Source organism: Cygnus olor, chromosome 1 (genome assembly GCF_009769625.2).
Source record: "Cygnus olor isolate bCygOlo1 chromosome 1, bCygOlo1.pri.v2, whole genome shotgun sequence".
Lineage (NCBI taxonomy): Eukaryota > Metazoa > Chordata > Aves > Anseriformes > Anatidae > Cygnus > Cygnus olor.
The window spans coordinates 55370908-55398383 of record NC_049169.1 but is presented as its reverse complement, the minus strand read 5'-3'; the positions used below and the strand labels follow the sequence as shown (position 1 = coordinate 55398383).

Sequence of the window (27476 nt, the reverse complement as noted above, 5' to 3'; positions counted from 1 at the left end):
AACTCAGCCAAGGTTGGAGCAGTGAATCCCCCTGTGGCGGAAAGGCTTTGGGTTTTCCAGGGCCAGTCTGGAGTCACGGTGGGGCAGTTCAAGCTCTCAAAGGCTCCATTGGCAGAAGCCAGGCTGGAGAAACCAGTGTCCCAAGGAAGAGGTGGGACCAACACAAAACGCAACAAACATGTTTGTTTCTACAACCCCAGCACATCTGACTCGCTGCTGAAAAATCCCTTTGTCAGAGGTACCTTCATCGCAATGGGTTCAGGATGTCTTGGAGCTTTTTCTCGTTGTAGAGCTTTCCTGATGGACAGACATGCTGCCTGGGGAAGGAAGGTACCTCGGAGAAGGGATGCATCCCAAGAAGATGGACAGCTAGGACATCATGTCAGTGGCTTCCCCAGCCTCACACGTATCCTTTCTCTCTCCACCTGCCTCTGAGCAAGGATCAGAGAGTGGCCTTGAAGACAGCCAGGCTGGCTCAAAGCATCAGAAGGAAAGGGCTTTTTCCTCTCGAAAGATCAAGGGGTGAGAGGGGAAGGGGAGGGGAGAGAAGATGGGAAAAGCCAGAGCCAGGTTTCCCAGAGGTCTGCCCCAGCAAAGTCCATCTCATCCACTTTGAGTAATCTTTTAATCTCTTGGGTTTTAATCTTCCGCATCAAGAACAAGACACAACTTTAAGAAGAGAAGAAATCCCAGTGGGAAGGGAGATGGGGGTGAGGAAGGAGACAAAAAGGTCTATTGTTTCTAGGTCTTCTGCACTGTTCCATTTCTCCATCTCTCTCTCTCTCTCCCCCTCTTCCTTTTTTCCTTTCTTCTTACCACAATAATCTAAACAGTGACCTGGCAGGCACAGAAAAATGCAGGGAGCCTTGGCTCCTGGAGAAGGGGCAGTGCCATGGCCTCATGCAGGGCAGGCCAAACCCTCCCGTGGTGACCGCCTGCAGGGCACAGAGGCACACGGCTCAGCACCCCACAAAAAGCTCTTTCAGAGCCTGAGATGAACGCTACCAGCTAGGTCTGTCCTTGACACAGCCGGGGTGTCCCAAAGAAGCCAGCTCACCCCTCGCTGGGAGAGGAGGGATGGCTTACAGGAGGACCAGGGGGGAACCGGTGGCACCGATCGCCTCGTCCTTGTCTCAGCTTCCCCATCTGTCCAATCCTGTGGATAATAATCCCCACCTCGGAGGGTGATTGTGCGAGGTTAATGAATTAATGTTCGCAAAGGCTTCAGATAAAAGGCTAAGGATTATTACTGTTGTTCTGCATGGAAACTGCTCCTAACGAGCACTTCCCACCTCCTCCCTCCTGCAAGCCTGGGGGATCGTCTGACACAGATCCAGCCACACAGGAGTTCCCCCAGAGATGGGATTACAGGGAGAGGAGCAGAGAGGGCTGCAGGAGAGACAGTAAGAAGGGGAGGACAAATCAGGGGCACTCCAGCAGCCAGCAGCCCACGCCGGGCTGTGGGGCCGAGAGCACTCACTCTCTGACCAGCAGTGACAGCTCCATCCCACTCCCACCGAAATTCAGCAGGAAACGGTCTGCTGACCTCTGACCACAGCAAGCCAGCCCCTCCTCTTGACTTTTCATGACCTGGGATACTTGCAGAAGATACATTTGCTTTAAGGGAAGCTCAGTCCTGAAAGGAAACTTCTGTGCTGCTGGCTTGGGGCAACAGGAGAAAAAACAACCCAGACAAGCTCTCCCTTCACAAGCAGGGGAAGAGGCTGTCTGGGAGCAGATTTTGATATCTCAAATCTTGTGCATGATGTTTTCCAGGCTGGAGACGGGAACTAAGTCAAAGCAGGAGTCTTAAATTTATTGTGTATCTCTGCCTTATACACAAGCGTAACCTCAAGAGAGCAAAGCCCTCCCTAACTCGCCTGCTATAAATACACTGAACCACTTAAAATGGCTATGTTAAAAGAGAGCTGGTAATTTGATAGTGGTCTCCACTTAATTAGATTAGGCTCTTCTTGAACTTCAGGGCTACAGGCTGCTGATCCTGCTTTCTTTTTCAGTATTACCCTGTCGTCTGCCATGCTGATGTGATCATCGATCCTCCCTCCGTGCCTGATCCTCAAGGGATGCTGAAAGGGAAAGCCTGGGAGACCAAGAGCTGTTGTCAGGCAGGGACCCAGCAGAGCACTTAAATTTGTGTCCCTACCCCTGCATGAAGTGCCACCTTGATGGAGCAGGGCAAAGCTTTGGGGCAGTTGGGATTGGGAAATGCCACTGGGATGAGCTTTCTGCAGAGCCAACTGCTCCTGTTCATTGATCGAGCAATGTTCTTGCCTTTCCTTGCCACGTTCAAACTCTTTCACCTTCACTTTCCATAATTTGTGTGTCTATAGCTAGAGAAAATCTGAACCAGAGCGTAGCAATGACTACGAAGGTCACAAGGAGATGGAGACCCACCAATTTTTGGCCAAGGTGGCTGAGCACCTTCACACAACTGCATGTAAGTGCAAACTTCCGTGACATCCCCAGATAATGAAGAGGGGATGGATGAGTTAAGGGCAAACTGTGCGGTCGTTGATGACTTGAGATGAAATTACTTTGCTCATGCATGCTCTGGGAGGCTGGATCAGCAACCCTGGCATGGACCATGCCTGTGCAGGGGTCCAGATCCCAGAGCAGAGCGGCTCCATCTGTATGGTGCCCTGCCTGGGCTGCTGAAAATAAACAGCACTGTGCTCAGCGTGGTGACAAAGCTGTGCTATCACATCTGGGGTAAAAGGCAACCTCTACGCAGTGCAACGTGTGGGCATTTGCGCTTGAGCTAGGCAAATAGCCAAGAGTACAGTTAGTCTCCCTAGCAAGGAAGAACAAGGGACCAGAAGACAGCACTACCTTGGTTTGTCCTCAGGAGACTAGAGCAGATGTTAACAAGACACAAATACAGCCAGAAGCTTTTTAAAGTTACCTTGTTTTCATGATTCCTCCCTTGGAGAGAAGTGACCTGTTTGTAGGTTACTGGGGCTAGCTGTTGGAGTCTGTAGCTTGAGCATCGCTGATAAGAAGTCACCTGGAAGGGAGAGGTGAGGTTGTTGTGGTCCTGGGGCAGGGGATAGACTTGGTGAGCTCTTGAGGGACATGTCAAGCCTCCCCAGAAACTCAGTGAGCCAGCCAGTACCTTTTGCAGGAGTCCCAGGCTGCTATCCCTGGAGTCTGATCCAGTTCTCACTCGAATCCAGGCTAATTGTGGCACTGCTCTCAAGCTGCCCAGTTGGGTTGACACCTTTCCCACCCAGGTCCTTCAGTCTCTGCTTAGTGGCCTTTATGCTGTTCCTGTTCGCACAAGATGCCCCCCTCCACCCAGTCTGGAGAATTAAAACCCCCAGACCTTTTCCTCTCCATCAACAATGGAGGAAGTTGGCTTTAATGACAGACAAATTGCTATTCAATATGTTTTTAATTAATACTAAAATCTATGTCAGGTTGTTTTGTTGGTTTTTTCTTTAAAAAAAAATAAATAAATCCCCTCTTTGTTATTTATTCGTTTCGATTTTTTATTTTACCTCGTTAATGTAGTGGTGATTTAGATGCAGTTTCCCCTCTCTGCTGCACTTAATGAGTCGTCAGCTTTATTCACTCTCACCCGCATCCTCATGGGAGCATGCTTTGATTTTCTAGTGGGTGCATGAAAACACAGATTAAAGCAATTAGACAGAAATAATCTTAGGGAAAGGGGAGAGAGATCCAGAGCGCCTAATTATACCATTTTAATCAAGACACAATTATGCAGAGACTTTTATAGATTATAAATTAACCAAACTCCAAAGGCAGAAAAAATATCATTTTAAATATGGTTCATTATGCTTGTTGTTTCTGCCTTGTGATCTCTCCCAAACTGGACTTCAGGGTTCATTTAGAAAAAGTTCTGGATGGAGTTTGGCAGAAACGGAAGAGAAACAGACAGGGGAGAACCTACCTGCTAGGACCAGGGTCTGGCAGTATCGTCTCGGAGGGAGGAGGGAGGGTAGGGAGCCACATCTGTGTTTCACACTCACTGATCTCACCTGTCTTTTCCCAAAAAAGCACATCTGCCAGTGGGCCAGGCTTGACAGATCTCCAGCTGCCTGCGTGGCCAGGTAAGGAGACCCCATGGAGAGGTCTGTGTTTTGCTTTGCCCTAATGGACTGTGCCAAACCGCCGGTGAAGGACTGTGGGTACTGTAGTCTGAGAAGCAATTTCCCGAGCTACAAACATCCCAATTAAAAACACAGTGAGTGGGCAAACAGAGCACATCAGGCTGGATGTGTTTTCTTCTGAACCCTGGAGGAACTTCAGCCAGCTGCTCCCGATTTATCGCTGCTCCAGATTTATTGCAGCAGAGCAGCAAGGCGCTCAGGCTCTCTGAGCACGCAGGAAGGTGCTCAGCTCCTGTCACCTCTGCAGAGGAGCCAGGAGACCCCCCCACCCCCACCATCCCCCAAAATCTCCAGGGAATCCCAGGTTCCCACGTAGCTGTCACACTGCTTTATGATGAGGAAGGTGTCCAGAGCTCAGAGAAATGAGCAGGGCAGCTCAGGCACCCTGGATTTTGTGCTTTGCTGTGAGCACAGCACAAGCCATCTGTCCCGTGCCGGTGCATGATGCTCCTCGAGCTGTTCGCAGAGAGCCTCCAGGTGCTAGGAAGATAGGAGATCAGGTCTCCTGAGAGGTTTTGCTGCATGAAACAGATCCTTTCCAGAAAAGTCTTCTGCCAGGCACCTCACCTCCCTCACAAGGATGCTTGGGCTTCACCAGACCTCTCTCTACATTGCTGTGGCCGCCCCACGCCACGAGCAAAAGTACTGAAACAGCAGTGATGCTCTCCAATAAGGAGGATCCTCACATCTGCCCAGGGATCAGCCTTGACCATCTTCCACCTGTCCTGGCAGGCAAGGTGGGGATGTGCCCAGAGCTGGTCCTGCTGAGGGACAGCACTGGGATAGCAGGGGAAGGAGGGGCAGTGTCAGCATTAGACCCTGGGGACTGATGTGTATGTGGTTGTCCCCGTTATTAAGCCTGAAGCTCAGCAGTCCTTCCAAGGAATGAAAGGTGCTGCCTCCCCTCAGCTGTCCTGTTCCAGGGCCACATCGCACCCATGGTCTCAGAGGGAGTGGAAAACCCATGGAGCAGATGTGGGGAGCAAGGGGGTCCCTGGACATGTCCCCTTTGCAGCCTCCTCACCCATTTCCCCCTTCCCCTTCCCGCAGTGAGGGACACAGGACTGCAGGCTCCCACCCTGCTCTTGATCCCATTTGCTTCCTACACCCAGAGCAAACCCAAGATGGGCTACAGGGCTTTGGGGTTAGCCCCATTCCCCGGCCCAAGGGCTGTGTCCAGTGGGCGAGCGGCAGTATCGGAGTGCCCTCTGCTGGTCCCATTTCTGGACTAGCTGGACTGTCCAAGCCTTCCGTATCCCCAACCTCACACACGTACCTCCTGGGGACTGCGTTGGGCCTCATCTTGGCCCCACCAGGCCCTGCCACCTCTGCCTCAGTAGGCACGGCTCCAGCAGCAGCACAAGCCAGGCCACAAGCAGCGTGGAGCCAGACCCCAAGGGAGCTGGAGGGATGAGGAAGGAGGGACAGAAGTGGTGAGAAGTCAGCGCTTGGCTCTGCACGGGCAGGTGGGTGGCTGCGAGGCGCAGGCACCACACTCACGCTCGCCCAGCGCCGCTGCGGAGATGCAGCGGGGACTCCCAGGGGCTCTCTGGATACGTTCCCAATTCTGTGGGAGGAAAAGTGCATCTCTTGCTCCTTTGCTCCCAAGAAAATCAGAGGTGTGGTGGAAGGGGCTGGGGATGAGCACGCTCTCTCCCTGGAGGCTTAGTGCCATTTGGATGGCTGACCCCCTGATAGGAAAAGGTGGTCTGGCCACTTCAGATGGGTTTCCCCAGTGCTGGGGCAAAGCATCCTGGCCATTCACCTGCTGCAACGTGCACGCCTTCATTCTTCATCCCGAATTCTCCTCCAGAGCTCCCCTGGAGATCTCCCTGTATTTTGACGACCCCAATCTGCCACATGAAACTGGCAGGGGAGGCCGGGCTCATTCTGCCTGGAGCCAGGACAGCCGCACACAGACCTGCCTGTGGGGCCCCAGGTTGTGCTAAAAAACCTCCTAGGACTATGTAGGCAGAGCAGGGGTCTGAAGTGCCTGTGGGTCTGTGCTGATTTACACCAGTGGAAAACCTGGTACACTCTCTCTCTCGTCTCCAGAGCTACAGAGGTGACCTTCTATTCCTATCAGCATAGAGGAGAAGGAGGGAGAGATTACAGTCCGAGGAGTTCAGGTCCCTCTGTGGAGCTGGTCACTTTGTGCTTTGGTATCTAAGTCATTCAAGCAGGATAACTCTGACCTGACAGATGAGACGGGAGCTAATTAGCAGTTCTCTCTCCAAATTCCTCCCCAGCCCAAGTGCTGCAGAAATGCTGAATACCAGGTCTGGTTACCCCTTAGAGAGATGGTTAGCTGGGAACAGGTGATGGAAACTGGGTTACCCGGGGAGGTGGCATGGGTTTGAGACTGGGGTGCTGTGTTGAGGTTTTGGGGAACAAAAGAGGGAGAGGTGCAGTGAGGTACCAGGTGCAGAGAGTGCCAGGGGGTCTGGAGGAGATGAGGGGATTTCCAGGTGAGTCCTGGAGGAGGGTCCCTGAGAAGAAAGTTATTCTTGTGTGTCATGGGTAGGCAGCTGAGCCTGGTGAGGCTATTTGTAAATATTACAAAATAGCAACAACAACAACAAAACACACACAAAACAAACAAACAAAAAGAAAAAGAAACACACACACACACATAGGCAGGGGAAGGAATTTGTTTTTAAAAGAGCAAACAAAGGTGTTCTGCAGCCTCAGCAAGTGGAACCATGCTGTGAACTGCCCTGGAAGAAGACACTGAAATTGCTTAGACATGCAGTCCAACAACAAAAAAAAAATTCCACATGGGCCTAGCACATGGTGTAGCCACCCTCACTGGGTGGTCTGGTCCTGAAATTCAGCTGTCTGCCAGGGAAGGAGCTAGGAAATAGCATTCTTCCCTGGCCTTGCTGAGAGTAATCCATGAAAGTAAACCGATGGCACCAAAGGTGGAGCAAGAACTGGGCTTTCCATCCCCTCAGCTTTTCACTAGACCCTGATGAAACCACTGCCTTCTCTCCCCTTTCCCCTCATCTAAATGTTGAGCCTCAGACAGTGTTGAGCCATCCTCTGCTCCTATTAACCCAAAGTGTTGGAAGAATCACAGGCCAGAAAACGCTTTGGTAAAAACATAAATGTCACTTTATAAGGACAACTCCAGCCTGACAGAAAGCCCCTTGCCTCTTCCAAACAGTTTGTGAGCTCTTCTGTGATGTAGTGCAGTTTGGAGAGGGATGACAGTGGAACGCAACTTTCTTCCAGACCCATCTACAATCCCTGCTTGCTGTAGTCCTTTTACCTGTGGATGGGCCTGTCCAGTTTTAAAAGGCAGCAAAACAAGCGAAAGACAATCAATAACTCCTTCCTTTCTCCTCCCTACTCAAATCCAGATGCTTACAGTGCTGGCTTGGATCCCATTCTCCATGCTACCATGCTACCCTGGCTAAATCCCAAGCAAAGCGGTGTCAGGCTGGGAGTTCCCTGAGATCCTGTAAATTAAAATGGCTTTCTGCAGTTGAAATTGATATCCCTTTATCCCACATTGGATCACTTCCAAGTATCACAGAAGTCCTCAGCAGGTTTCTTCCCCTTTAGGTACTAGATCCTACCAAAAAAGTCAGTGCACGTTATAGGTACCTTGCAGCAAAGTGTGGGGGACCTTCGCTGAGGAGATCTCAGGGACGTATCAGTTTGTAAAGCTCCCAAGGAGAAGCCACCTGAGCTAGACTCTTAGGAGAAGAGCAGAGAGATGGAATCTGCACTGGATTACTGGACTACATCTCTCTGCAAGCTCCCTCTTTCCTCCAGGCCTCTGGGCCTTCTGCCCGTTCCCATGCTGGTGGGCACAGACCGTGATGGAAGCAAAGACCAGAGCTCCTCTGAGACGTGGGATCTGCTTTTACGAGAGCCCCTACGCCATCCAACCACCCATCAGCCAGTGACTCCAGCTATCTCCCAGGCTGCCTGTATCTTTAATTCCTTCACTGCAATTGCTGTTTGCCTCCGCCACCCTAAAAGTTCCTCCTTACATCTGCTGGAAGGTAAGGGGCAGGCTGTGAAATAGCAACGTGCCCTGCAGAGGATCCCAAGTTCCCTCAGCTGTAACAGGCCGCCCGAAAATAAGCACCTACCAGGTATTTTGAGCTTAATCTCAACATGCAGAACTGCGTGGCACAGCCAGCTCTCTGATAAACTCAACAGCGTTGTGGAAATGAGCACTGAGAAACCAACAGGAGAGGGAGTGGAAAAATAATCATAATAAAAGAGAGGAAGCAGTTGAATACATACATTTGAGGGCAGCGGAGACATGAAGAGTACCGTGGAGATGCAGAGCAGGGAAAAAGAGAGCAGATGAAATGATATTCACTGAGAGCTGCTATGGGAAAGGAAAGGGGAGGGAGAAATACAGAGGGAAGGGCACAGATGCAAGGAAAGAGAACACAGGGCAGAAGGAGAAGGGGGAAGTCAGAGAGGGAGAAGGGGAGGGATCTGGAGGGATTGCTTGATGTCAAATCTGATAGAAAAGAGGATTTATCTGCAAAAAATAACCCAGATCTAAGCTACAGTTTCAGAGCAGCTGCATGCAGAGCTGTAGCGCTGTGTATTCGTTCTGAAGCGAAGAGCAAAAAGAGGGGCTGGTGCAGGTTTGAGCCAAGGCAGAGCCGTGCCACACCAGGAGGCTGCCCGCCAGCCTGGCCGAAACCAGGAGAAGGAGAGGCAGGGGAAGGGAAGGCGAGGCAGAGGAAGGGAAGACGAGGCGAGGTAGGGGAAGACAAGTCCAAGGCAGGACAGGGACGAGGTGGATCAGGCCCATCCCTGTCCATGGTGCTGAGCTGGGGGCTGGCGACATCCCAGGGGGTCGAGTAGTTACAAAAGCAAAGTGCTTCCCGGAGTGAGCCAAGCAGAGGGGGAAAGAAACACGCCATCGGACAGGTGTAAAAAGTATTTTTCCTCTTCCCTCGCTCTGGCCAATAATTTTGGGGCTGGACTCGCAAAGGCAGGACTGGGTGAGTGGGAGTGAAGCGTAAGGACCAGCCATCCTATTGTCCTTTTGGTGAGGAGTTTCTCTCCGTGGCCTTGAGGCTTAGAAAGGGCTTAGCCTGAAAAGCGATCATGAAACCACAGTCAGGTGCTCTGTATCCACAGCACCTGAAGCCCCTTCTACAGAGTACCAGGTCGTTCTGCAAGATGGAAGGGCTGGAAAGGATCTGGCCTCCTCCGCCCTCAGCTCTAGTATGTGTCTCTGCCTCATTCCAAACAGGGAAAGTTTGTGCCAGAGAACTACAAATCAAAAAAAAACCCCACAGAGGAGAAAGCAGTGCCCTAGAGGCCGCAGAGTTGCTCCATGAGCATCCGCAAATCCATATTGGCAGAGAGTTACAGAACAAACCTGTTTATTCCAAAATCAACCTGGTACCACTGCTTAGCTACCAGCAACCTGGTTTTCCAATGCAACACCAATAGTCTGTAGCAGAACAACATGTTTTAGTAGCTGATTGGAAGAACATCTGTCAGAAGGGTTGTAAGGTAGCTGGCCCTGCTGCAGCCCCTTGTGTTACCAGACTAATATCAATGTAAACATTTCTTTTATCGTGGTTTTGGCTGGATAGAGTTAATTTTCCTCGTAGAGGCTCACACAATGCTGTGTTTTGGATTTTAATGAAAACAGTGCTGATAACACATCAATATTTTAGTTATTGCGGAGCAGTGCTTGCACAGAGCCAAGAGCTTTGCTGCTGCTTCCACTGCCCTGCAAGTGAGGAGGCTGGGGGTGCACGAAGAGCTGGGAGGGGACAGGACCAGGGGAGCTGACCCAGACTGGCCAAAGGGTTATTCTGTACCGTATGGCATCGTGCTCAGCAATAAAAGCTGGGGCAAGAAGGAAGAATGGGAGGGATGTTGGGAATGATGGTGTTTGTCTTCCAAGAAACAACTATGTGTGATGAGTCCTGCTTTTCTGGAAGTGGTTGAACACTTTCCAACACTGAAATCTTGCCCACACTCGCCTTGTAGCAGGAAGATGTATTTCTTCCTGCCACAACTCTATGACAGCAAGCACAGTGGCACAATCACCCTTCTCCTGACCCATGGAAGGCAAAATGCCCTTCAGTGGTGCAGATGCAGGGCATCAGCTGGGCCCAACTTCTCCTGTCATCAGAGCAGACCAGGGAGCCTCTATCCATCTGGGCCCACATTTCACAGGGATGTGCAAGCCGTCCCCATTCAGGAGGATGGTTAAAGCAAGGAAAATGGCACCAGGAGGAGTCAGATAATCTCAGCACAGTCCCAGGCCAGCCAAGATGAACCACCAGCCTTCTGGCATCTCCCCAGGTTCAGGTCTGCTTGGCTGTGCAGTGCCCAGCAGCTGGCTGGCTGAGCAGCCGTCCCTCTCCTGTGGGCCAGCACCATGTATCTAAGTTGGAACATTATTTTCCAGTTCTAGGAAATTGGATTAAGGGTCAGAGAACACCGACTGTTATTTACCTTTGATTAAAACCAGCCCTCCTCCCTCCTGGGCTGGAGAGGCCGTGTTGCTGTTATTTACTCTGCTGCCAAACCTGGAGTTCCAATCCCCTGCCCTGCAGCACTCAATAAAAGCCAAGGCGGAGGCAGGGGGGGGTGCACGGCAGGCGGGGTGGGGGGGCTGTGTGGGTGGAAAGGGAGTGATTATCCAGGCCACTAAGTTCGGTTTGTTTCTTTGGCAGTCAGGGCTCTGGCTCAGCATCACCCAGGGCCAGGGGTGCTGGAGGTGCCTGCCCTGCTTGCCCCCGTGCATCTCTCCTAGTCCTATCCCCGCACCGCCCTCCTGCTTTTGCACAGCTCCCCATTTTGCTTTACCCTCCTCCTTCTCTCCCTCATCCTCCACCTTCATTTTCCTCTCCCCACTCCCCAGAGCTCTTCCTCACCTCCCTGCCTCCCCTCGCTGCCTTTTCCTCTCCCCCTTCCCACCCTCTCCCCCCCACCTCCACTTTTCATTCCCTTCCTTCCCCTCCTTCCCTCTCCCCCCACCCCCTCCGAGCCGAGCCGCTATTCCAGGGACAATAGAGCAGATGGCAGGCTGTTTGTTTAGATGTCCCTTTGGAAAAGCAGCTCAGCTGTTGAAATCTGCCACTTTTTCTAAAAACAGACACCGGCCAACATTAGCTGGATGCTGGGGAAAAAGGGGAGGGGAGTGTATGAAGGGGCCCTGCTTCCCCTACCAACTGCTCCAAGACCTTGTCTGTCTGCACCCCACAGCAGGTCTTTGGAAACTGGTCTCTGAGAGCTCAGAGAGGAGTTTTCCCTGCCTGGGCACACAAAGAAAAAACATCACACAGTGGAGAGAGTTTGGCCAGCCTACGCAGTCAGCCTCGCCCCAGCCAAAGCTCATTGCAATGTGGGAGAGGTGGGGTGGTGAGGAAGGGCCAGGGTCGTTTTTTTGCCTTTTTCTTTCCAGTTTTCCCCTCTTTTCATTGAACCCCTAGCTCTCAAGGGACCAGTCCTCAGGCCAGCATTCATCACTTGCCAGCACGGCCATGAAGAGGATATAGATTTCCTCCCCATGTGCTTATCTTCAGCTCCTTCATGGCATTCTTGGATGGAGAAAGACCTTTCTCCCCAATCCCTGCTCCTCCCTATCCCAAACACCATCTCACCACCCCTGCTCTGATGTGGCAATACTGTCCCGTTGGTCTTGTAAGCCTTCCCCACCACATCTCTGCTCGTACGGGCTTAGGGGCAGCCCTGTTTTTCTCTCTGTCCATCACCAACAACAAGCTGGCCTTGGCTCGTTTACCAGGGCTGTTGGATTCTCTGCCAGTGCAATACAACAGATATTTCATGGCATTTTCTCCATGTGATGCACTGCAGCCAAAGACACCAGCTGCAGGTTCTCTCTTTGCCCCACTTCTGGGGGTGGCATGGGTAAAGCAAGGTTTCAGCACAACAGCATCTCTCCCCATCCAATTTCCCCGTGCAGTTTCACTTCTTTTTCTTATGTTGCAGAAAATCGACACTGTCTTCTCTTCAAGCAGCGGCGGAAGGGTCAGGGCCATCAAATCCACACACAAAGCACTCTGTTTAATTTGTTCTCCAAGGTTCACCATGAATCAGATGAAGCTACCAGCAAAAACCAAGGGAGGCTTGACCGGGGAGCAGTCAGACACAACATCTGAAGAGGCTCCTTAGCCTTGCAAAATCCTGGAAGGCAATTTGAGCACGAGAGATAGGCAAGCAGCCCATTCTCGGGGTCTGTAATTAATCACACGCAGTTCAAACAGGGAGACAGATGAGTTCCCGGCTTTCTTGGAGTCTGAGCTGGATCAAAGAAGAGCAACAAAAAGCTCAGGCTGTCAAGGAACAGCCTTCGGGAGGCAATGCCAGCTGAGCGACCGCGGCTCAGCCCTCCTAGTGCAAGCAGCACCCTAGGAAACAGAGATTGTCCCTGCCATGCTCCGTCCTGGAGACTTCAATCTGTGATTCACAGGTACTTTGGGGCAGAGGGATTTTACCAGCTTAGACAGAGTCTACCTCTACTCGCTGTGAGGCTCATTGCCTCTAAGCAATGCAAAGCTGTGACTGACACATTGCCCTACAGCAATGAGTCTCATGGCTCAGCTGCACGTGGAGCCCACTGTTCGTGGAGGACAATAAAGAAAAGAGTGAGCAGTAGAGCACAGACATGGGAGTTTGTCACTATGGATACAGGAACAGGAGATCAAAGCATTTTTTCAGGTTCAGCTGAGAAACGAGACCCAATCACCTCGCTGTAAACACGAAATTAGGGCCTGGGAGTCAAAAACAGGTGTGCAGAGCCATGGTGGCCAGCGGTGCTAAAGGACAAGCCAGCTGTCTTGTGGGGTTGTTCAGGGAAAACAAAAGACATAAATGAGTGAAAAATGCTGTTGATCCCACCTCGGGACTGCCTGAAGAGCCTTCATTGTAAGTAAGGGCATAGGGAGACTCAAAATTAAAAGGCCAAATCCTCTGCAAGGAATTGAGTATAAATGACAGATGAAAGCACGTCAGCCTCTCATAAACAAACAAAGAAAAAGAAGAAAAAGAAGAAGAGGTTTGGGGCCAACCAAACCAATTTCACCTCTTCCAGGGTGAAGTCCTAATCATACACATCCAGGCTGGGGGGTCAGGACCCCCTTTCCACTCTTGCTGGGCAGCCCCCAGATCAGCACTTTCAACGCACAGCTTCGATTCCCATGTGCTCCTCCAAGGCTCCTCTTGGTGGCTCCATTCCTTCCAGTCTCTCCCCATGCCCATTTCTCACCTTTTGGCTTCTGTTTAATGAACTGTTAGTCTTTTGAAGGCTGCATCTTTAGCAAAAGAGGCCTGGGGAGAGAGCTGCGGCTGCAGCCTGGGTACAAGCTTGGTACATCTCAGAGAGGCACAGAAATGTGTTTTCCTTCGGCAGCAGAGCTGTTAAGAGGAGTTGGCACCAGCAAGAGAAGCATTGTCTAGCATTGCTATTCTTCTCTCTCTCCCCTTCAAGCCTTTAACAACAACTGCAGTTTCCCACCTATTTCAACTAACTTCTCTTTTTCCCCTGAAGAAAGGAGAGTCATTAGCATTTTTTACACTGTCAGATAGGGGTTCCCTTATAAAAATTATTCACAGCTACGGGGAAAGCATTTTAAAAAAAGACATTGTTAACATGAAAGCCTCACTTAATACTTTACATTTCAATACAGTAACTAGCTTTTTTTCCCCTCCTTCCCCTTTCTCTGAATCTTCCGTACACAGCTTAAACATCATTAATAGCATTCGTTGCTATGGTGTTGGGCAGGCTGAGGTCTCTCTACTTGAAATCCTGAACTACACTTAATGCTGTACAACAGCTGGGTCATGCCAACACCTTTGACTTTGACCCCATTTTTTTCCCCAGTAAAATCAAAAGACCACGTCTCCGTCCCTTTTAGTTCTTGGGATAGATTTTTGTACTGCAACAAGAAATGGGAATGTTAGAGAGAGAGAGAAAAAAAAAAAAAGGAAAGAAAGAAAGAAAAACACAACATTTTAATTGGCTCAGTGGAGCCTTTCCAAAAACTTTGACTGTTACATCAGAAAATCATGAAGGAGAATAAAAAAAAGACCGACCCCTGAAAAGTTTCACATAAGATTGTTTCTCATTTTCCCAAGCAGCTAAACATTTTAATAAACTAGGAAAATGAGACTGTAAAACCACAACATCTGACAGCAAGCCCCAGGGGCAGGAACCATTCCTGAAACTAATTTTAACTCAGGTTTTAACGTTGATCAGATTTCAAGAGGAGAATGTCCCCTTAACCTGTCTCTCTGTTCTTAAAGAAACCCTGGGTGGGGGGTTTTTTGCCAACTCTGAGAAACGATTTTCTTTCCAGCACGTTGTCGTCACAGGCATAGCAGGACTTTTCTGTCAGTTGTTTCTCTACAGCCCAAGAGATGCCCTGCCCCAGACAGATTCTCATCTCTTCTCAGTTTCATTATGAGACCTTTCCCACAGAAGTGGCACTGCTCCAGCAGCAAAGCCTGGTCTTAAACCCATCCCCATGCAGCCGCTCAAGGACCCAACATGTTTAACATCTGATCTTCAGCCATGCAGAAGGCACCAGCCCAATTCAGACCAGCTGAAGCCAGGATCCAATGCAAGCTTCCACTCTCTTCCCAGGGAAGCGAGTGTGCTGTACCAGTTTCTTCTTCCCCAGGCACCCGAATCTCATTGTGCTTTAACTGCCATCAGGGCATCTACAGATAGGGCTGGCATTTTAACACCAAGAATCAATTAACAACTCAGCTGTGAACTTGAATGGGCAAAAAAAGAAAACATCCAAATAGCGTAGGTTTCTCTTGAAGACTCCCATTTCTTCTCATGGAAACATTTTTTCTCTTCTGGATAAGCTCAAACAAAATCATTTGCCCTTTGGGCAGGACTTCTTTATTCTTCAGCTACCTTCTAATACCTGGCTTGTGTCTATTTGAGCTCCCTTTCACGTAGCTGTGTGAGACAAGTGCTTTGCAGTTTTCCAGGAATGGTCAATGGCATCAAGTAGCCCCTGCCCCTGCTCAGCACGATTCTCCAGTTTAAAGGCATGTTGTGCAAGAGAAGAAAGCAGAGCTCTCTGCTGCTTCACAAGCTGGCTAATGCCCGCAAGAATGACCGGGCTGGAAAACAGCTCTGCAAACGCCTGCTTTCTTCTTTGCCAGTAATTAAAGTGCTCATTTATATCTAGGTCCCTCTTTGCTGAGGTAGAAGGTATTTCTGATGCCTTACCTTTAAGTTCTGTGCATGCTGTGTAGGGGATGCTGTTGTTTGGGGGGGTGAGGGTGGGACGGGGTGACAGGGTGACCCATTTTTACATGGTAGAGGCACAGCGATAGTCCCCTTGGCTCCTCCAGCCCACCAGCAGGCTTAGTCAGATCAGCAGCATCAAAGCTGAGCAGCTCTTTGGAGAAAGGGCATTTGTTCTTTCATCCAGAGATTACAGGAATCTCTCACAGATCCCAGCAGCCTGTTTTGAAACACTCTTAAAGAGAAATACCTGTTTGTGATGCCACCTGCCATCTAAAACAGTCTCTTCGCCTTCCAGCTTCCCTTGCAACGCTCTCCCCCAGCCATTTATCCATGTGTACAAGGACAAAATGGTGCCAAAGTTCATTCCCCATTGAGCAGAATTGCCCAGCTTTTGTGGCAGGATCTGTGCTGAGATGAGGGCTCCCCGTAAATGTGCCAGAAAGCTTGTAACCTATTTGGGCCGGCTCCTTCTCCCTGTTACGCTCAGCAGGGACAGCAGGAAGGCAGAAAGCAGCTCTTAGCGTCTGGAGGAAAGAAATGCAGAGATAAAAAGCTCTTTGCCCTGCTGTTTCCATTCCTTCATGACTTAATTTTTTTCAGTCGGGGCACAGAGAAGATTATAAAGCTGTAACCTCTAATCCGCTCCTGAGCACTCTCTCCATCTCTTCCTTTTTCCTCTCTTTCAGCCAGTTCTAATCCTCTATGTCTCCTCTCTCACAGGTAGGAATTGGAGTCTAATCTCAGACGACAGGTTGGTAATTAGAGCAAAAGATTATCCTGACCCCATATCAAGAAGGTAAAAAGAGAGGAATAATGCAGGGCCATCCAAGATCAAGCGTTCAATGTTGAGTAAAGGAACCACCCTCATCTCTGTCTGTCCTACTGTCTTCCCCATTCCACATCCTCTCCCTTGTCCTAGCCAAGGGGGATTCCTGATTTCTTGTATTTCCTGCCCATCTCCCCTCAGTCAGGCAAGAGCTATGCTTTTCCAGCACTCATTCAGCACAGAAATGGTCACATTTTCCATTTCTGAAGGGAGGGCAGAGTCAGAGTTTAACTAGGCAGAGACTTGGCCAAGGGGCTGTGGCTGGGAAAAGTGGGAAATGGGGAAAGCACAAGCAGATATGGAGGAAGGGGGCCTGCTCAGAGAGGCTGGAGACAAAGTACGCTTTCAGCGAACCCCCAGTCTGGCACTGGGTACCCTGATCCAGGGCCTTTATAGTCCAGCAAGACGAATCCACAGCAAGGAGCAGACATCCCCATCTCCACCCAGATGCACAGCAGTCACCGCCCAGTCCTTGTTCTGCTTAGGAAAGCGCACTGCTCCCATTCCCTTGCAAGTATCTCAGCACAGATGGGAAGCCCATCCACGTGTCCAGCCCACGTTATCCATCTTTGGCACAGATCTCTCTTGTCCCGTGTCACCAGTACTCAGCAAGGACCCAAGACTGCCACAGCAAAGGGGAAGTTGGGAGCGCTGAGCTTTTTCCATGTCTCACCCCCTACAAGCACAAGATCGGCAGGACCCACTGTAGCTGATGCTTGGGCATCACCAGCCAACAGCCTGCAGGCACCAGGAGGTGTCGGGGTAGAGATGGCAGTGGAGCGATCGAAACCTGCTGGGGAAAACAGTGAAGGAAGGTCAGGTGGCAGTTTTTACTGCAGGGCAAAGCTGGAGAATGGAAGGATTTCTTCCTCGTGCCACATCCCACATCAGATGCTCTCCCCGCATTACAGTGCCCCAGGACTGGTTGTTCATCTTACGATGTCTCATCTTGGCACAGCGGGGCAGCCAAGCCTCCCTCCAACACCTGAATCCCTGCTCTGGACCATGTAGCCCAAGCCCATGGCTCACCCTGATCATGGGTAGGTGAGTGGGCACTGCACCAGCCCCCACTACATGGTTCTCTGGATGCTCTTTTCATTGCCTGGTGGCTTCCTACCCCTGCTATCTCCAGCCAGAAACTTCTTACCCATGCTCCGCAAATAACAACTTTAGGTTTATTCACTCAAACCAGAGAAAGTAAATCAAAGAATGCTTTTGTTTGCAGTCATCCTGAAGTAAACCTTTTTCTTTTCTCCCTTCAATTTCCTCAGCAAAGCAAGTAAAATAAAGCAGAATTTCCTCTCCTGAGTTTAGAAGAACATTTCAGTTCCTGTCCCAGAGGTAAAAGGTTAGCTTGTTCATTCTCTGTGTGAAATAAATGGCAAAACTTTTGGCTCAGTAACTGTCCAAATAAAATGTTTTACTTCTTTTCTTTCCATTCATCCAAAAGGGTTTTCAAAGTTTGTAAGTGTTCACAAACATCTTGATGCTGGTGTGCTCCTCACCCAATAAGCCATGTGGCTGCAAGGTTTCTGTCCCTCACTCTAGACCTTCCGCACGCCATTTAGCTGCCTCCCCTTCCCAGCCTATCGTCTGACAGCTCAAACCACGGAGTGCCCAGATCACTCATGCCCCGTACCTTGAGGGATCTTCCTGCGGTGAGAAGGGACCACCGAGTTCGATAACATTGAGCTTGTTCTCAAAGACACCGTAGCTGAGTGTGACCTGCAAAGAGAGGTGGGGAGAAAGGAGCAGGGAGGGTGTGGTGGTGAGCTCAGGAGCAAGGAACTTGCTTTGGGTAACAAAAGGTTGTGTTCTTGTTCCTTCTCTGATGGCTTGGCCTTTGCCTTCCACCTCTCCTCTCCTCCTTCCCATAATGGTCCCCACCTGAGTCCTCTCCAAGCCCCCTACACCCCTTGTTATCTCTCCATGCAAGGAAGGCATGGTGTAAAGCCCCTTTCCCAAACAATCAGCATTTCTCCATGTCCCGGTGCCATGTTCCCCCAAGGACTTCCCCAGTCCTCCCATCACTCCCCTGTACCCCTGCTCCCCACCAGTGACCCTGGGCCACTGTGACTGTCATCTGTGCTGCAGGAAACCTCTGGTCCTTATTGCAAGGAACCATTTGTGGGGAAAACCTCCTCAAAAGAGCAGATGATTGACTCAATCCACCTCACGGCCACGAAATGGGATATGTGTCTGTTAGCCTCCCGCTCCATCTCCCCTTCCTCACACACCTCTTTCTTGTTCCATTTCCCCTGCTCACCTGCTGAGTGAGACGGGAGGTGGGGATGAGCTGCAGGTTCTCCAGGTGGGAGTGGAAGAGTGCATTGGGCAGCAGCTGCCCACCAACTTTGCACTCGATGATGTACCCCATGGTGCAGTCATCCGGCAGGCGGATGAGCTCTGAAGTGCTCAGGAAGTTCCTGCCACTGGAAGAGAGCAGAGCTGGGTGGGTTAGGAGAAGAAGGTGGGGGATACAGGCAACCATGTCACTGAAAACCAGAGTAAACCTTGGAACAAGACAAGAAATCCCCAAGTCCCACCTGTAAAGACGTGGGAGTGTGTTTGCCCTTCAACCATGCCGGCCATGCTGTCCCCACCAAGTATCTGATGTTGTGCCTGATATATATCCTCAGCGAGCTGATTCAGAGAGCTGGCAGAGGCTGTGCCGCATTAGTTTTCCAGCTGTTTGGTGAGCTGCACTGAGTCATTCAGGGGTCAGACAAGCCAGCACAAGAGAAATGGCAGGACTGCATGGCCAGAACCAGGAGGAAGAGGGAACAGGACAGTCTTTCAGCTGGAATGAGCCGCTCATTGGCTTCACCCTAACGTAGCACCACAGACTTGCTTTGATGACAGGGTAAACCTAGCTTTAGGGCTCTTGTAACTGGAAGCAGCCACATGACACAAAGTGCTGTCTACTGTAACACACCCCTCAGCTAGTTCAAATGGGTTTAAAGCCTTTTAACACAGTAGTGGCAGACTTTATGACAGATTACGTGTTTTCTATCCCTGCCACTTTAATTTTACCTTGGATCACAGACCATTATCCTGTCTGGGTCTAGCACAACACATGTATCATGGCCTTCAGCTAAACCAGCAAAAACAGGACCACCTGGTGTACATCAGATCTGTCTTTCTGGCTATGCAAAGATCTGGTTAAGGCTGGCACAGATGTTTCCTGTTGATATATGCACATATAGTCTGTGACATAACCTAGGGCATCCTGGAAAACATCTTCTTGTAGGCTGGGCTAACACAAGACCCCGGGACCTGTTCTCCCTGTACCAAGCTGAGGAAATTACAGTGACCAGTGTAAGAGGGTTTGGGGTGGGAAAATGGAAAATTAGCTCAGGAGGGAGGCAGAGGAGATTGGAAAGAGGAAGAGTGAGGGGAGATACACAGACAGGGAAAGCACTTAGGAAAAGAGTCAGACGAAGCCGAAATAAAAGGGAAGGAGGGTGGGGGAATAACCAAGAGCTGAAAGGAGTTGGGGAGGAGGGAGTGCGTCATCCTATGATCACGTCTGCTGGCGTGCCTGCTGTTGTCTCTTTTTAATCAGGTGGGAGACCCGCCCACTACATCCTTCCTCCAGTCCCACATGCTTACAGATTTGAAGCGCGTGGCACTCTGCACCCTTGCAAACATCCTTGCAAACATCACAGACACAAATCCAGATTTGATGCTGCCAGGAATCACTGTGTGTCTGTGTTCCTAATCCCCAAGGCTCATATACCCACCGGCTGCACGGCTCACCTGGCCCAAGGCACCATCTTCCTTGCCAGCTTGTGGCTGATGCAGAACCCAGCCCCTCCTGTGGCAAACCAGAAGCGCACAGATTTCTGGAGAGAAACAGCAGAGCAAATCAATGGCAGAGGCTCAGAGGAACACCATGCTCCCTGAGATGGGAATGCTAGAAACCCAGCTTTGACACAGAGATAAACAGAGCCCTATTGTCACCCCAAAACTGCTACCCAGACGGACTTGCTAGTAGTACAGCACCAATTTTGATCTCTGCACATGGCTGGGAAGGCAGGATGAGCAAGGCTGCTAACATGGCACTCTGAGCTCAAAGAGAAAAGTGAGCAAGCAGAGGTGAAGAGACCACTGGCCAAATCACATCATGCGGGGCTAAGGAAGGCTAGCTGGAAATCCAGGCTGAGCTCTGCCAGCCTGCTAGAGCAGGGCTGATCCATTTGGAGCAGCCAAGCTCCTGCAGGCAGCAGCATGTGGGCTGCCCAAGGCAGGCTGATCTCCTTGCAGATGGGTACCCAGTGGTGCAGCAGCACCATGGGACATCACTTTCCCTTCCTCAAGGTAGACTGGAGTGAGTCAACACATGCTACCGCATTCAGACAGGACCGGCATGTTCTCAGCTGATGTCTCTTGCTCCTAGGACCTTTCTCTCATCAGGGTACAGCTGATTAGCCACAGTATTAAATACAACCCACAGCTGTCCCACCCTGCAACATACCGTCCGGTTGTTGGGCAGCGTTTCGGAGGCCCGGATGGGTCGGTTCAGGCTGGGTTTCCCCAGGTAGACATCCCGCGCTGCGGAGTAGGAGGACAGCAGCTGCAGGAGGGCCTGAGGGTTCAGATAGTTGTCGTCATCCAAATGGCAGAACCAGCTGGAGGGAGACGGGAGCGAAGACACAAGAGGATCGCAGTGAGGAGGTGCTGGCAGCCCCGTGGGGATTCCCTCACGCAGCAGCCCCAGCTCACCTCTGGCCGCTGGCCAGGAACGTGTCGAACTCGGCAGCCATCTTGCAGGAGAGGGCCAGGTGGCTGTGCTCGGTGGAGCAGTTGGTGAACACCACATGGTCACCTGTGGGCAGAGAGAAGGCTGGGGCTCAGGGGTGGCCCACATGGCCACGGGGAGGACCTCTGGGCAGGAGGGAAGAGGTTTGCTCGCGGCCAGCTTCCTCTTGGCCCCCTGATCCAAGCCTGCCATGATGTGGGCATCTCCCACATGCTCACCTCTTCCCTCATCAACCCCAAACCATTCACTCCACACAAGCCTTCTCAGAGCTGTTCTAAGCCAAACCATTTTGTGATTCTTATAGCTAGACTCCACCCCACAAATGGTACAATGGGGACAAGAGTTTAGCCATCAGCTCAGCACTCTACTTTCCCCTTGCCACCACTGCACCTTACAGAGACCAGTGCCCTTATCGCCACCTCACTGTGGCCCACAGACACAGAAGTCCCATCCTTCCCCCCACCTAGGAAATGAAGCCAGGAGAAAGCAAAGCATCTTGCCCAAGGCTAGGTCCCTTGCTAACTGCACTTCCACCCTGCCCATGGCCAGACAAGGTACAGGGTAAGGTTTTCTCCCTGGGTGCTTGTACTGCGTGCCTGGAGCCAGCCATCTTGCCAGCCCCCTTCCAAAGGCCATGCAACCTGAGAGACTGAAGGCAAGAAGACTGAGGTGGTGATGTGGGAAAGGTGGTTGGTTACCCATTCTTCTCTTCAGGGCATCATCCTCTTCATCAGTGAAGACATACGTCTAGGGAGATGAGAAAAGGAGGTTACTGTCAGGCCTGGAGCTGGTGCTGCTCCTGGCCAACCACCCCAAAGCAGGCCTTGCTGCCATGGTCCCATGCCAGGCACCGGGCAGCAGAGGAGCAGAGGGACAGCAGCTTCCCCAGTGCTCCCCTTCCCAATTAAAGCTCTCCAAACCATCACAGGAGGTGCACACAGACCCCCTCGCTGCCCCTCTTGCCCTGCTATTGCTTCATGCTGCTTCCCCCCCATGCACAGGATGGGCTTTGCAGGGGCTGCTCACTGCCCTGAGCAGGATCAGCACTTCCTTTACCACCCAACACGCCCCAGCCATCATTATCACTGCTTGTGTTGCTTTATTTTTCCCCCTGAAGCCTTGGGAAGAGGGACAAGGGAACCTGCAACACCAAGCAAAGGGTTGAGGGAGGCCTGACTTACGTGTCAGTTGCAGAAAAATGCATGCATTGTGGTTGAACGATGCTCGAGTTGAAAGGAGAACATCTGTTTGTGTGATAAGTGTGTACAGCCCCCTGCTGCTTGCCTGCCTCCTCCTCCTCTTCCTCCACCCCCAGGCTCTCTAATCCCCCTCTCTGCCATTATGTGGCATGTCTCCCCCTCCTCAGGGCCAGACAGGGATCAGGGCTCAGGGAGAAAAGCTTTCCTCAGGCAGAAAATGAGCTTTCATGAAATCAAAAAGGAGGCACAAGCCTTAAACAGTCTCTCCACCAGCTGCCTACAGGCTGGTTAAACAGCACCTGGGCAGGGACAAAAGGGACAAGGCAGATGGACACCAGCTCGTAGGAGCTGTCATTGCTCTGATGAGATGAGTGTCCTTTTCTCTACATCTCCCTGCATTCCCCATGCATTTGGGTTGGGTGATGTGCCCCCGCCAGCGAGGTGTGGGAAGAGAAATGATCTGAACACGCAAGGAAGGCAGTGGAGGACCCTCAGAGACCACCCAGCTGAGCAGAGATGGCAGGATGGTCTCACAATCTCAAATGTCTGAGCTGCAGTGACTTGGTGAATTCCCCTCCCACGGCTGATTGCAATAACTGACCGTGCACACAGTCCTACATGACCCCAGTGATAGACCTGCTTAGTTTAAGAAATTTCCAAGGTAATCAGGGGACAGTAAGCAATTAGCAAAGTCTCAAGTGAAGGAGTTGCACTGGGTCAGGTGACTGTACCCTAAGGTTCAGGCACGGCAGGCATTCGCAGTGACATGGGATTTCCCTTGCCAACACATTTAAAGGCAGAAATTTCCACCATGACAAATAATTCATCTTAAGAAAACAGTTCTGAAACCCTTGAAACTTCCTGATGTTTTCAAAAAACAGAAATATTGTTGCTAGAAATGACTTGCTTACAGGTATAAAACCATCCAGAAATCATGTGCCTAGCCAATGTCATCTGACTGCCTTAAAATGGGGATCTGTACCTTCTTCTAGGTTTTCTGTTTGTGAAAACACCCCAAGGCTCCCACCTTCCTCTTGATGTGAGGTGGGGAATGCTGTTTTGCAGACACCTGACATGCTTCTGCAGGAACCCAAGGCTGAAGGAGCAGCATCACCATGGGAAACACCAGACTCTCCGACAGAACTGGAAGAAGGGGGCTACGAGGGTGGAGGCTGGGTTGGAGAGAAGCAGCCTCTCTACCGTATCCACCCTTCTGTGCTCCACTAGACCATCTATGGGGCCGTGCAGGAGCAGAGAAGATGGCTGGGTGGGAAAGGGTGGACAGAGGTGTTAGCAGTGATACAGAAATTTTGGTGTCAAAGGGCTTGGCCTGGCAGCTCTCCATGAACACAGGTGCCCACGTCATGGATAAACACTAGATGTTGAGGCTTCCACAGCCTAAATTTGGAAACAAACAAATAAAAACTAGAAAAAGGGAATACACATCTGGAACCTGACAGTCCAGGGTCACATTAATCTCCCAGGCTACCCCTTTTCCAGGAAGAAACAGCCTCCAAAATGCAAATGCGTGAACAGGGTTAATGGTGCGTCTGGGCAGAGAAGAGATTCAAAGTCTACACTGTGTTCACAGCACTGAAAATGTGAAAAACGTTTGAGGATGGGTCATTCAAAGTTTTCATTTCCATCAGTAGGATGTTTGGCTTGCTGTAAGGAGGGGAGGTTGCTAGAATTAGTTTGTGCTACCGAACGAAATGCCATTTCAGACCAGAAATCGAGACTTATTTTCATCAAACCATCAGGGCTAAGAGTGCCAGCCACTTCAAGATGCTGTCTAGCTTTAACAGTCATCAAAACTGACACTTCTGCTTAGGTGAAGTCTTTTCTAAGTAATGGGCCTTTCCTTGAAATGATTTCTACAGCAAGTTCCAGCGGAAAGTTTGCACTGGATTAGTTCTCAAGAGAGAGATCACGGTCTGGCTCCTGGAAGAGCACCCACCCTGTACTTCCCTTTCCCCACCTCCCACCAGCTGAACATCTTCTGTTTAAGCAGTGCAGTTTCAGGAGAAATCTCTCTCTCACATTATACCCGAATAGAGTCCAACATAGAAGACTTTTAACTTGGCTCCTGTGCGATCTCTCCTAATCATAAAAGACCACGGCTGGTCCTGCCTCCTGGTGCAGTCACCTAAGCCTGGCCTTTGAGGTCTGGGTTACTTCCTCCGGGAGGACACCGTGCAGGTAACCAGCTCTGAAGCCAGGCTTGGCATCAGGAGCACAGCCAGCTGCCAAAATTTCCCCACTGGCTACCTGCAGAGAAGGACACGCTGAATCAGTCTCCAGCTATGAGTTAGAGCCAGCAAGAGAGCAAGGTGGCAGGTCAGCCCTAGAAGACAGTTCCTGCACATCGGTGCTTCCAAGACCTGGGTTTTAAAGTCTATGTCTCTCTATAAAAATTCATTAGTAGGAGCTCTGGCAACCTGTCCATGGCCACACGACGATTAAATAACCTTTGCAAGCTGAGAGCTCTCTCTCTTTTTTTTTTTCTATTTTTTTCCTGCTAAGCAAGGGTTTCTATATTGTCAATTTTTCAAAACTAACCCTTTCCCCTACCTCCAAGTACAACCCTACAGAATTTTGCCTTTTTTTTTTGTTTGTTTGCTTGCTTGCTTTTTAAGTAAAAGAAAAAAACTTTTGTCTTTCATGTATTTCTCTTTGCCTCCCTCCCCCTCCCCTGCCCTTAAGGTCATTTAGTTAAAAAGCAGAAGAAAAAAAAATTGAAAACTGGGGGGGAGGTGAGGAGGGGAAGCAGACAGGAGGGAAGGAAAGCACTGAGCTTCCAACAGAATCTGATAACATTGGAAAAGCACTTTAAAAATGACTGACCCTCCCATTCGACCCCTCGCTTCCCATTCTCCTGCTCAGTTCGTGGAGGTTTCCTATTGGGCTGGCAGCAGCACAGAAAATTCACCACCTCTTCCCAGGCTGGGACTTCATTTGTCTGTCAAAAAGAGATGGCCAGGTGAACGTGGGGAGCTGCTGTCTAATTCCTGCCATCTGCAGGATGGCCAGATGTCTGTCTGTCAATCACACGAGGAGGGCAAGGTCAGGGGCTCCTTGCAAACCTGCTCCAAAAGCCCTTTTGGCGGTGTTTGATGCCGGCGTGGGCACACGGTGTGGTTTGGCTTCTCCAAAGAGCCGTTGGGCTGAGGGCAGGAACGGGTGGGTGGAGAGGAGAAGTGCGTCTGGAGGAGGAAGCAGGGTATCTCAGATGCTAAGATGGACGCGCAGACAGGAGAGGAAGTGTGCCCGAAATAGGACACGGCTTCCTGTGACAACCGCAGCAGACCAGACGGTTGCAGCACCAGAAAGTGGAAAACCACCCTTACCCAGAAAACCCTGCCTTGCTTCAAGCGCTCTCCTACCCAAAACCTCCACCCCCGTCTACCTTCTTTGCTGAGGCCTGAATTCATCTTGTTAAACAAAGGGGAGCCTCAGCTCCAAACCTTGCAAACTCATGGCACAAGGAGGCAGAAGGCCACCATTTCAGACGGGTCCTGGAAGGCCTGCGCTCCCTATCCGGTGTGGCTGGGGCCGTCTGCGGTGTCAGTGGTTAAAGAAAATGAAAGCAAATCCCCTACACCTCAAGCCAAAAGAGTCAGGATTAGGTTAGAGGATGGCGATGCTTGCTGAGAGCACTCATCCTCACAGCCTTCATGTGAAGAGCCCACACAGGCTTTTCAGCCTCTCTGACCACCACAACCTGGCCACCAGTGGAAGCTCTTCAGCTTCTCTGGCCACCCTTCCCATGAACCAGGTACAAAAGCAACATTTTGCTGGGTAGCATCCACCATTCAGTATGAACAGAGGTGAGAGTTAGGGAAAATGAGGCAAAGGGTGGGACCACAGTGCCCAATTTCCCCTTCCATTGGCTTTGTCCCTCCCCACAGACACCCCGTCCCCAATCCCACTGCCAAGCACCCCTCTGCAGCCCAAATCCACACGCTCACCTGCTCTCTCGCCCGGGAAATCCACGTGTCCAGGAGCAGCTCCATCCTGCTCTGGTGAAATCTCTTGGTGGTCTTCACAGCTATAAAGATGTCTCCAAGCGTCAGGTTTCCTTCGGTCCTGTATTTCTCCGGAGGCTGGATTTGCAGGTTCTTCTGCCCCCTGCCACCACCTCTCACGGCATCTTCTGAACTTGCATGCATCCATCGCTCTGGGTTCTCCGGCATCCCCTCTCTGAGCCCTGGGGATGTTTCCCCAGATGTTTCCTGAGCCCCCCGGTGCCGTACGGAGAGGAGGGCCATGCTGACCAGGAAGACTGCTGCTCCAGAGAGACCACGGATGAGCCGGCGGCCCATGGCCGACGTGCCTCCAAAGGAATCTGTGCACACTTCTTTAAGCCTTCTGCGGGGCAGGACGAGCCAAGAGCGAGGTACAAATAGGATGAGGCCAAGGACTGGGGTGGGTGAAGAGCCGAAATCCAAAGCGACAGCAGTCCCCGAGGATAGAGATGAAGCGAGGGGAATTTCCACAGACCGAGGGGGCTTGATCACCCAGCGAGGCAGGGACGTGTGGCAGGAAAATACTCCAGGGCGACTGGTGGGTGGCTGGTACAGCTCGCCAGGAGGAAAGCGAGCATCCCTGCTCCTGGCGGACAGGATGAGGGTCCTGGGCTGGGGGTGGAGAGGGTGGCAGAGGAGATCAGAGCCATCGAGGGGGAGTCCGGACCGAAGACATCAGTTCCCCAGAAGACACCAGCCTGCGCATCCAAGCCAGGGGCTCTGTGGCGGACGCATGGGGCCAGAGCAGGGCTGTGGGAAGGGGCTGGGTGCCTTGCGAGCAGCTGGTCTGTCTGTCTGTCCACCTGCTCCCTCTTTGCAGCTCGGTCCTGCTCCTTGCCAGCCCCGGTCCCGCCTCCGGGCATGGGGCGGAGCGCCAGCCCCGGGGGAGGAAGAGGATGGAGGGTGGAGGATGGAGGGGGGCAGCCCCCGGCCTGAAAGCGGGGTTTGCCTCGCCTCACCCGCTGCGCCAAGACCTCAGGCTGGGCCCTCTCCCAGGTGGCAAGCAGCTGATGTGGGAGGACAAACCTGTTGCCTGACTGCTGGTCCTGTGAAAGCCCAGCTCCCGGAGGGGCTCCCAGCCCTATGGGGGGCCCCAAGCCTTGCACAGCCCTTCGGTGTTACGGGAGGAGGGAAGGGGGAACGGGTGCAGGTTCAGGTGAACTCTTGTTGGGAAGAAGCATGTTTTTGCACAAAATCCCCCGGCCCCAGAGCTTTCCCGTGGGCACCGCTCTGAATCCCTGCCCTTTTACCCTACCCTGCCTCCCCAAAACAGGACTCTG

The 27476-nt window shown here is 51.4% G+C and overlaps 1 protein-coding gene across 2 annotated transcripts; it reads right to left on the bottom strand.

Annotated features, from left to right (window-relative positions):
* Window positions 1–11092: 11092 nt before the first annotated feature.
* On the bottom strand, window positions 11093–27263 carry MFNG (MFNG O-fucosylpeptide 3-beta-N-acetylglucosaminyltransferase). 2 transcript variants are annotated; one of them, XM_040544836.1, is made up of 8 exons: window positions 26140–27263; window positions 21671–21719; window positions 20936–21038; window positions 20688–20841; window positions 19970–20055; window positions 18477–18642; window positions 17850–17935; window positions 11093–17003 (listed from the first exon to the last, which is right to left on the bottom strand). In XM_040544836.1, exons 1-8 carry the CDS (start codon window positions 26491–26493, stop codon window positions 16934–16936), a joined length of 1068 nt encoding a protein of 355 aa, XP_040400770.1. In that variant the 5' UTR covers window positions 26494–27263; the 3' UTR covers window positions 11093–16933. The 2 variants fall into 2 exon arrangements, with proteins under 2 accessions (XP_040400770.1, XP_040400771.1); XM_040544837.1 differs by having other exon boundaries at window positions 11093–17000; window positions 26140–27254.
* Between the last annotated feature and the right edge of the window lie 213 nt (window positions 27264–27476).